The sequence below is a fragment of the Penaeus monodon genome, chromosome 5 (assembly GCF_015228065.2).
Source record: "Penaeus monodon isolate SGIC_2016 chromosome 5, NSTDA_Pmon_1, whole genome shotgun sequence".
Classification (NCBI taxonomy): Eukaryota; Metazoa; Arthropoda; class Malacostraca; order Decapoda; family Penaeidae; genus Penaeus; species Penaeus monodon.
The window spans coordinates 32,402,659-32,413,104 of record NC_051390.1 but is presented as its reverse complement, the minus strand read 5'-3'; the positions used below and the strand labels follow the sequence as shown (position 1 = coordinate 32,413,104).

The 10,446-nt window shown below is 48.9% G+C and overlaps 2 protein-coding genes across 2 annotated transcripts in view; both read left to right on the top strand.

Moving 5' to 3' along the window:
- The window catches only part of LOC119573170 (uncharacterized PE-PGRS family protein PE_PGRS54-like), a 21,956-nt gene extending 14,356 nt beyond the window's left edge, over positions 1-7,600 (top strand). Inside the window, exons 4-14 of the mRNA XM_037920238.1 lie at positions 1,306-1,468; positions 1,899-2,705; positions 2,805-3,428; positions 3,531-3,788; positions 4,029-4,301; positions 4,539-4,856; positions 4,971-5,303; positions 5,482-6,302; positions 6,421-6,595; positions 7,054-7,209; positions 7,321-7,600. Of these exons, the coding sequence (XP_037776166.1) occupies positions 1,306-1,468; positions 1,899-2,705; positions 2,805-3,428; positions 3,531-3,788; positions 4,029-4,301; positions 4,539-4,856; positions 4,971-5,303; positions 5,482-6,302; positions 6,421-6,595; positions 7,054-7,209; positions 7,321-7,472 (4,080 nt within the window). The 3' untranslated portion in view covers positions 7,473-7,600. The remainder of the gene's footprint in view (positions 1-1,305; positions 1,469-1,898; positions 2,706-2,804; positions 3,429-3,530; positions 3,789-4,028; positions 4,302-4,538; positions 4,857-4,970; positions 5,304-5,481; positions 6,303-6,420; positions 6,596-7,053; positions 7,210-7,320) is intronic.
- Positions 7,601-9,168: 1,568 nt separating this feature from the next.
- On the top strand, positions 9,169-10,127 carry LOC119573541 (trihydrophobin-like). The gene is made up of 3 exons (XM_037920754.1): positions 9,169-9,787; positions 9,842-9,945; positions 10,092-10,127. Exons 1-3 carry the CDS (start codon positions 9,295-9,297, stop codon positions 10,125-10,127), a joined length of 633 nt encoding a protein of 210 aa, XP_037776682.1. The 5' UTR covers positions 9,169-9,294.
- The last annotated feature ends 319 nt before the right edge of the window (positions 10,128-10,446 follow it).

The following is a 10,446-nucleotide window of genomic DNA, read 5'->3' as shown; positions in this document are numbered from 1 at the left end:
TGAGCCTACTGCAGAAATGGTCACCTTAGGATGCTGTGGGAGGATGTCACCGGGAGAGCCCCATAGGCCTGTGGACCAGGATGTTCGTCAGAGCAGGTATTAAGTCTCCTGATGATGTAGTGGAAGAACGCCGCTGTCGGGACGTCCGTAGACCCAGAGAAGGACCAAGAACTCGCCAGTGCAGGTACCAGTCGCCCCAGGATGCTGTGGAATGGCGCTGCCTGCCTGGACCCCTGCAGATCTAGTCAAACTCCAGGAGCTCGTCAGCACAAGTATCAGACAACCTGAGAGGACGCCTCCTGCTGGACGCCCGTAGATCCAGACGAAGATTACGAGGATGTGAGGATGACCATGAGATCTGTAAGGACGTGTGGACAAGGATGCCGCCGAGTTAAGCCTGGACAGGGATTAGGAGGAAGTCTAGATGAATCCGAAGTCAAGGAGGACTTGTGCAAGATCTTCGAGGACGTGTGGGTGTAGAGGACAGATGGTTTATACCAAGGACCAGGCAGCCACGAAGATGGACCAAGGACAATGCACGTGAGAACGAGAAGACCAGCAAATCAGGACCAGCCAAAGTTTGGTCACCCATTAAGGCCAATCTAAGGCGCCTCGAGGGCGAGGCGTGAGTAGGTGGCCAAGCAATATGGGATATATATAAGCACGATTTCTGTAAACCATCTTACTGATAGACCACGTGGCTCTAAATCCAATTTAGAACCACCAAGCCAGCGAGGACGTAGATGACGATTTTATCTGACCTCGTCTGACTTCTCAGTTTGTGTCCAGTGCTCAACGTGATAAAGTCAGTCCAGCCTTCGCCCTCAGGGCTGGCTGGCTGGACCTCGCACTCACCACTTACCCTAAGACATCGTCTCGTGTGTTCCCTTACTGTTCATAGTAAAGAGTCAAGCTGTAATAACCACTATGACTACCCCTGCAAGCCATTGTATTAAGTCTGTTATAATATATATATATACATATATATATATATATATATGTATATATATATATATATATATATATATATATATATATATATATATATATATATATGTGTGTGTGTGTGTGTGTGTGTGTGTACATATGCATATACATATACATATATATATATATATATATATATATATATATATATATATATATATATATATGCGCTTGTGTGTGCTTGTGGGTGGGATTTTGTGTGTATGATCTTGGAGGCACAGATAGGAGGCACAGAATTAAGAACACAATGGCAATTTATTTTAGCAATCCGCAAACGATCTTCTGCGACCGTTGGCTAACCTGGGTTTTCTTTCGCAGGCTGGAGTGGAGCACCTTACAGAGTGTCCCGGAGACTTGATGTTCAACGCCATGGTTGAACAATGTGATCTGCCGGAGAACACCAAATGTGAACCTGCGCCCACCTGCTCCTGTGACAACTGCCGGTACCCTTCGTCTGAAATGTGCTCTGCTTACTGGCAGTGTGAGTTTTATTTTACTTGCTCTAAATAATCTAGAAGTGGTTTACTTTTCCGCTCTGTGCCTGTTTTCCTTCAGTTTATCAGACTTTCTTCAGAGCCAATATCTTGTCTGATAAAAAAAAAAGTTCCTCCCTTGCAACAATGGTTACAGCTTCATTTCTTTTGCGTCGCAGACGTTGGTATCGGCAATGATTCTCCTTTTCATTTAACATTTCATTTTATCAGCACTATATTTTTTCTTCACCTTTTGAATGATCACCAACATATGTCTACTCTGACATTGTGTTGCTTTATGATGGAAAATGTGGTGGGACATTTATATACTTGCATTTATTACATATATGGCATTACCCAAAGGTAACGTGAAAAAAGAAAGGAAAAAAAATCTGTGGCAATTTGTGTATTATAAGTTATGCACTATCGGTGTTTCAGGTGAGGGTGGCCAAGCAGTGCAACACTTCTGCAGTAGCGGCCTTCTCTTCAACCGTGACACCTCACAGTGCGATCTGGCCATCAATGTAGATTGCAGCGAAGGGGCCTGGGAGGAAGGTGCTTTCCTGGAAACGGCCTGCGTTGACCGACGCTTGGACTGTCCAAAGTTTGTTAAGGATGGAGGGTGCCAGTGCAGTGGGAGTAACTGTGACTGGCAGTCATTTGTTCTTAGGAACTGTCCAAAGTCCTGCGGCAACTGCAAAGAAAACCAAATTATTAGCAAGAGGACATTTGCCTTGGAAGAAAAAGGACCTAGAAGAAAACATGGAAGCAAAGAGTCCGGAAGCAAAGAGTCAGGAAGCAAAGAATCCGGAAGCAAAGAGTCAGGAAGCAAAGAGTCAGGAAGCAAAGAATCCGGAAGCAAAGAGTCAGGAAGCAAAGAGTCAGGAAGCAAAGAGTCAGGAAGCAAAGAGTCAGGAAGTAATGAAAGCCACAAACCAGGCCACAGCCATGAATCAGGAAGCCACAGTCATGAATGTGGTGGTAATGGTGGGTCTGGTAACGGAGGTGGAGGTGGAGACGGCGGAAACGGAGGTGGAGGGGGAGACGGAGGAAACGGAGGTGGAGACGGAGGAAACGGAGGTGGAGACGGAGGAAACGGAGGAAACGGAGGTGGAGGTGGAGACGGTGGAAGCGGAGGTGGAGACGGAGGAAACGGAGGTGGAGACGGAGGAAACGGAGGTGGAGGTGGAGACGGAGGAAACGGAGGTGGAGGTGACGGTGGAAACGGCAATGGAGGAAGTGGAGGCGGATCAGGAGGTGGAGGGGAAGGAGGCAACGGTGGAGGTGGAGGCAGTGGAAGTGGAGGAGGCGACGGTGGAAATAACGGCAATGGAGGAAGTGGAGGCGGATCAGGAGGTGGAGGGGAAGGAGGCAACGGTGGAGGTGGAGGCAGCGGAAGTGGAGGAGGCGACGGTGGAAATAACGGCAATGGAGGAAGTGGAGGTGGATCAGCGGGTGGAGGAGATGCAGAATGTCAAGATAACGAACTTGACTGCTTGTACTGGGCAGCAAACAATGACTGCATCTGCAAGCCCACAGATGGAGATTGCTCATGGCAATACTACGTGGCTGCAGTGTGCCCAAAGAGCTGTGGTACTTGTGGAAACGGAGGTGGTGACGGAGACGGCGGAAACGGAGGTGGAGGTGGAGACGGCGGAAACGGAGGTGGCGGTGGAGACGGCGGTAATGGAGGAAATGGTGGAAGCATCGACGGCTGCGTCATTGATTGCTCCCTCGGAAAGTATCTGCCACATCCAAGTGACTGCCGCAAGTTCATCCAGTGTGCCCCGTATGGTCCTGAAGAGATGCCTTGTGCTCCTGGAACGGTCTGGAACCAACAGAAACTCACCTGTGATCACGAATGGGCTTCTCCGTGTGTGACAGGCAGCTACTTGACTCCAGAAGGTCTGCCATGTGGAGGAGGTAGTGGTGGAAATGGAGGTGGAGGTGGAGACGGCGGAAACGGAGGTGGAGACGGCGGAAACGGAGGTGGAGGTGGAGACGGTGGAAACGGAGGTGGTGGTGGAGACGGCGGAAACGGAGGTGGTGACGGAGACGGCGGAAACGGAGGTGGAGGTGGAGACGGCGGAAACGGAGGAAATGGTGGAAGCATAGACGGCTGCGTCATTGATTGCTCCCTCGGAAAGTATCTGCCACATCCAAGTGACTGCCGCAAGTTCATCCAGTGTGCCCCGTATGGTCCTGAAGAGATGCCTTGTGCTCCTGGAACGGTCTGGAACCAACAGAAACTCACCTGTGATCACGAATGGGCTTCTCCGTGTGTGACAGGCAGCTACTTGACTCCAGAAGGTCTGCCATGTGGAGGAGGTAGTGGTGGAAATGGAGGTGGAGGTGGAGACGGCGGAAACGGAGGTGGAGACGGCGGAAACGGAGGTGGTGGCGGAAATGGAGGAAGCGGAGGTGGAGGTGGAGACGGCGGAAACGGAGGTGGAGGTGGAGACGGCGGAAACGGAGGAGGAGGTGGAGATGGTGGAAACGGAGGTGGAGGTGGAGACGGTGGAAACGGAGGTGGCGGTGGAGACGGCGGAAACGGAGGTGGAGGTGGAGACGGCGGAAACGGAGGTGGCGGTGGAGACGGCGGTAATGGAGGAAATGGTGGAAGCATCGACGGCTGCGTCATTGATTGCTCCCTCGGAAAGTATCTGCCACATCCAAGTGACTGCCGCAAGTTCATCCAGTGTGCCCCGTATGGTCCTGAAGAGATGCCTTGTGCTCCTGGAACGGTCTGGAACCAACAGAAACTCACCTGTGATCACGAATGGGCTTCTCCGTGTGTGACAGGCAGCTACTTGACTCCAGAAGGTCTGCCATGTGGAGGAGGTAGTGGTGGAAATGGAGGTGGAGGTGGAGACGGCGGAAACGGAGGTGGTGGCGGAGACGGCGGAAACGGAGGTGGTGGCGGAGACGGCGGAAATGGAGGTGGAGGTGGAGACGGCGGAAACGGAGGTGGAGGTGGAGACGGCGGTGGTGGTGGAGACGGCGGAAACGGAGGTGGTGACGGAGACGGCGGAAACGGAGGTGGAGGTGGAGACGGCGGAAACGGAGGTGGAGGTGGAGACGGCGGAAACGGAGGTGGAGGTGGAGACGGCGGAAACGGAGGAAATGGTGGAAGCATCGACGGCTGCGTCATTGATTGCTCCCTCGGAAAGTATCTGCCACATCCAAGTGACTGCCGCAAGTTCATCCAGTGTGCCCCGTATGGTCCTGAAGAGATGCCTTGTGCTCCTGGAACGGTCTGGAACCAACAGAAACTCACCTGTGATCACGAATGGGCTTCTCCGTGTGTGACAGGCAGCTACTTGACTCCGGAAGGTCTGCCATGTGGAGGAGGTAGTGGTGGAAATGGAGGTGGAGGTGGAGACGGCGGAAACGGAGGTGGTGGCGGAGACGGCGGAAATGGAGGTGGTGGCGGAGACGGCGGAAATGGAGGTGGAGGTGGAGACGGCGGAAACGGAGGTGGAGGTGGAGACGGCGGAAACGGAGGTGGAGGTGGAGACGGCGGAAACGGAGGTGGTGACGGAGACGGCGGAAACGGAGGTGGAGGTGGAGACGGCGGAAACGGAGGTGGAGGTGGAGACGGCGGAAACGGAGGAAATGGTGGAAGCATCGACGGCTGCGTCATTGATTGCTCCCTCGGAAAGTATCTGCCACATCCAAGTGACTGCCGCAAGTTCATCCAGTGTGCCCCGTATGGTCCTGAAGAGATGCCTTGTGCTCCTGGAACGGTCTGGAACCAACAGAAACTCACCTGTGATCACGAATGGGCTTCTCCGTGTGTGACAGGCAGCTACTTGACTCCAGAAGGTCTGCCATGTGGAGGAGGTAGTGGTGGAAATGGAGGTGGAGGTGGAGACGGCGGAAACGGAGGTGGAGACGGCGGAAACGGAGGGGGGCGGAGATGGAGGAAGCGGAGGTGGAGGTGGAGACGGCGGAAACGGAGGTGGAGGTGGAGACGGTGGAAACGGAGGTGGAGACGGCGGAAACGGAGGTGGAGGTGGAGACGGTGGAAACGGAGGTGGAGGTGGAGACGGCGGAAACGGAGGAAATGGTGGAAGCATCGACGGCTGCGTCATTGATTGCTCCCTCGGAAAGTATCTGCCACATCCAAGTGACTGCCGCAAGTTCATCCAGTGTGCCCCGTATGGTCCTGAAGAGATGCCTTGTGCTCCTGGAACGGTCTGGAACCAACAGAAACTCACCTGTGATCACGAATGGGCTTCTCCGTGTGTGACAGGCAGCTACTTGACTCCAGAAGGTCTGCCATGTGGAGGAGGTAGTGGTGGAAATGGAGGTGGAGGTGGAGACGGCGGAAACGGAGGTGGAGGTGGAGACGGCGGAAACGGAGGAGGAGGTGGAGATGGTGGAAACGGAGGAGGAGGTGGAGATGGTGGAAACGGAGGTGGAGGTGGCGGAAACGGAGGTGGCGGAGGAGACGGTGGAAACGGAGGTGGAGACAGCGGAAACGGAGGTGGCAGTGGAGATGGCGGAAATGGAGGTGGTGATGGAGGTGATGATTGTCAACTATCGTGTCCAGAAAAGGAAGGTCTTTTTCCTCATCCCCGGGATTGTAAGAAATGGATTCATTGTTCCCATAGTATACCTTTCGTCAAGAAGTGTCCCTTCCACCTTCATTTCAATCCCGTCCTACGAGTGTGTGACTGGCCATATAGAGCCCAGTGTATCGCTACTCCTGATGCTGACTGCCAGATTCCAGAGCCTGTGCTTCCCACGGAACCCCCTAATGTGAAGCCTGACATTTGTGACTGTGAGTGCTGCCTCAGACCTCATCCCGAGGATTGCACAGCCTACTATTACTGTGAGGTTAGTTCTTGGTATTTACAAATGAAAAAGTTTTCTTGATATCTTCATATACACTTTATTTATCTCTACATTTTAGACTAAGTCTATTTAATATACACTTTCTAAAATGTTTCAACAGCCAAATGCAAGCGCTGAATTCCACACCTGTTCCGAAGGGCTTGTGTTCAACCCACAGTTGAGTCAGTGTGTTCTTCAAGTAGATTACCCACAGTGTCAACCTGAGAAACCCCCAACCTGTGATCCTACATGTGAATGCCTGTACCCTGCCCATAGCTGCTCAGAATACTACAAGTGTAAGTAATACCACAAAATGCCTATAGGAAAATAGGGAAGTCTATGAAATATTCGCTTTATTGTATGTGCCGTCTTGGAACTATATTTTCTTATGCCAAATTATGTAAATTTATATAATTTGTATCATCGTACATTACTTATCAGTATAACTGTTCGTAATCACTTAATATTGATACTCATAGTCATATTTTAGTAAAATGCACAACCAAACTGGTAATAGTCAGATTGCTTCAAAATTTCATGTCGTTAGCTTTCCCGTCTTGACTCTTTCATATTCAAATTTAGCAGCCAGGTCTACATTTTTCTTTTTTATTTATATATATATATATATATATATATATATATATATATATATATATATATATATATATTTATATATTAACAAAATGCATGTGTGCTAAAATGAATTCTGTCTGTAACAGAAAATGCAGAGTCTAAATAAATCTGTTCCTTACAGGTAATGGTGATGGTATTCCTGTCAAATATGAGTGTACAGGAGGGCTTTACTTCAATGATCAGAAACACACATGTGACCTCCCTGAAAATGTTTCCTGTGAGGAAAGGCGTAAAAGAAATGAAATAGACCCTACAACAGAACAACACTACATTTTACGTAAGTTACTACTCTGCAGCACCAAACGCATTATTGTGGCCAGAGAAAAAACCTTTTCTCTCATCTTTACAAAAGGAATATAGCTTGTCTAATGCTTTTCTCTTTTTGCAGCGGAGGAGTGTAAGGATCTGCAAGGAATGTATGCTATTAAGGACACACCAAGTTCGTATTACCTTTGCAGTCATGGCATAGCCTTTGAAATGCGGTGTCCAGATGGTGGCGTGTTCTCAAGCAAAGCCAAGAAATGCATCTTAAGGAAGTAAATACTAGACTATAAATAAAGGAGCATTGACAGGCTACAGTTATTTTCAAAACTTGTATTTGATAAAGTTATTTTCTGTTCTTCACCCTACATCTGTTAGTCTTGATTGTAAATGTAATGATAATTTAAGGGTTTGTTTTACTTTCCAACCTTATTATGTTTTTACACACACACAAACACACACACACACACACACACACATATATATATATATATATATATATATATATATATATATATATATATATATATATTATATATTTTTTAATGTCTATATATATAAAAGGTTGCATAGCAGAGTGATAAAACATTTGCTCTACAATCTTAAGGCTTCGGTATATGCCCGGTCACCCTTCTCAGTCGACTCAAAGATGAAACTTCTTAATGTGTTCAAATAGTGTTTCGGAGTTGATTTAGCTACGGCCTTGCATTATGCCATATATTAGTAATGAAGACCTCATAGACCATTTGTAGGGTCATAATTACACTTTAATCTAAGGGACTATCAAAAGCTTAGGTATCAAGATTAGGTATTTCAAAGCCAATCTCCTCTGTGGATCCAGTTACACCAAGCAATTGGATCCACCAGAGTCAAAGCCAGCAGTGGGCGCCCTAATTGCACGATGGAGGAAGATCAAGTAAATGTCTGTCACAAATAAATCATTGTGCTATGAAAGGCAAATAGGAAGCTTGAATTGAAGTACATGAATATTTTGAGCTAATGAAAACTATTTGATACTCAGTGGAAACACCTCTTACAGTTGACTAGGTTTGAGAAGGGGGCGTGGCTGGGTTTTAGTTGCCAAGTCCCCTCACCATGAGTCATTTATATCCATTATTTTTATGTGAAACAATCCATAACTAATGCAAGGGTTACAGATCCCTTTTGTTCTGCTGGCAACATCCAGCGGGACTTCGAATTACACTACAGCACACCCACTGTCAGAAACCGCTAGGGAGTTGTCAGATGTTGGGCCTGGCAGATTTACGGGGTATGACTATGTGGAAATCTTGTTTCTGCGTGAAGGCGCCAGATCTCAATCTTATGGAGAATATTTGGACAGCCTTGGGCAAACACTACCCCTGAGATCATACCCGCAATCATCCAATCGTCACTGCTCAAGTAATTACGGCATAGGAGTGCGCTCTACAGACCGATGCCAGTTAACAGCAGTGCTAGTGGTATCCATGCCATGTAGACGCCAGCGTTCGCCAAGCTTATGGCGGTAACATGAAATAATAAAAGTATTATACATTTCAAAGCCCTATTAAATGTTTAATTTGTGACCGGGTCTATATAGCTGTAATTAGTAAACGTTTAAAATTGGGGAGGCAAGCCAGACCTTGGGGGTGGGGGAGGCAAATGCTCCTGTCAGGGATATCAATATCAGGTCGAGCTCACAGCACGTTTTCCACTTGTTTACTTCGTCGTATCATATTGTTAAGTCAGAAAGAGTAAGGACACTTTTCTGTTAGCGAGTGTACATTGTGTCTGGAAGTGCTTGTGGAAGAATTAAAAAACGGAGAGAACCCGAAGAATAAAGTTCGAGACAGAAGAGTTGAAAAACTAAAGGGCTAGGACAGTTGGGAAGTAAGGCGGAAACGGAGGTGGAGGTGGAGACGGCAGAAACAGAGGTGGTGGCGGAGATGGAGGAAACGGAGGTGGTGGTGGAGACGGCGGAAACGGAGGTGGAGGTGGAGACGGCGGTAATGGAGGAAATGGTGGAAGCATCGACGTCATTGACTGCTCCCTCGGAAAGTATCTGCCACATCTAAGTGACTGCCGCAAGTTCATCCAGTGTGCCCCGTATGGTCCTGAAGAGATGCCTTGTGCTCCTGGAACGGTCTGGAACCAACAGAAACTCACCTGTGATCACGAATGGGCTTCTCCGTGTGTGACAGGCAGCTACTTGACTCCAGAAGGTCTGCCATGTGGAGGAGGTAGTGGTGGAAACGGAGGTGGTGGTGGAGACGGCGGAAACGGAGGTGGAGGTGGAGACGGCGGAAACGGAGGTGGCGGTGGAGACGGCGGTAATGGAGGAAATGGTGGAAGCATCGACGGCTGCGTCATTGATTGCTCCCTCGGAAAGTATCTGCCACATCCAAGTGACTGCCGCAAGTTCATCCAGTGTGCCCCGTATGGTCCTGAAGAGATGCCTTGTGCTCCTGGAACGGTCTGGAACCAACAGAAACTCACCTGTGATCACGAATGGGCTTCTCCGTGTGTGACAGGCAGCTACTTGACTCCAGAAGGTCTGCCATGTGGAGGAGGTAGTGGTGGAAATGGAGGTGGAGGTGGAGACGGCGGAAACGGAGGTGGTGGCGGAGATGGAGGAAACGGAGGTGGAGGTGGAGATGGTGGAAACGGAGGTGGAGGTGGAGACGGCGGAAACGGAGATGGCGGAAATGGAGGTGATGATTGTCCCACTGTCGTGTCCAGAAAAGGAAGATCTTTTTTCCCTCATCCCCGGATTGTAAGAAATGGATTCTTTTGTTTTCCCATAGTATACCTTTTCGTCAAGAAGTGTCCCTTCCACATTCATTTCAATCCCGTCCAACGAGTGTGTGACTGGCCCATATAGAGCCCAGTGGTATCGCTACTCCTGATGCTGACTGCCAGATTTCCAGAGCCTGTGCTTCCCACGGAGCCCCCTGATATGAAGCCTGACATTTGTTGACTGTGAGTGCTGCCATCCTTTGATACTCTACGGACCGACACGCCAAAATTTTTCGAGAAACTCTACGGGTCAGTTTTGTAAGCCTAGTAACACCAAAGCAAGACGTCATCAGAATTTCTCCTGTGTTTTCTGGACGATTTTTTTACGGGATAAAAACCCCCTCAACTGGTTGTCCTTATACTCAGAGTGTGCGTGGTGTGTGGTGTGTGTACATACACCAAATTGTGTCGGATATTATTTGGGCCAGGGACTCCAGAAAAAACAGTGGCCTAGTAAAAATTACGAATACTGAGTGTG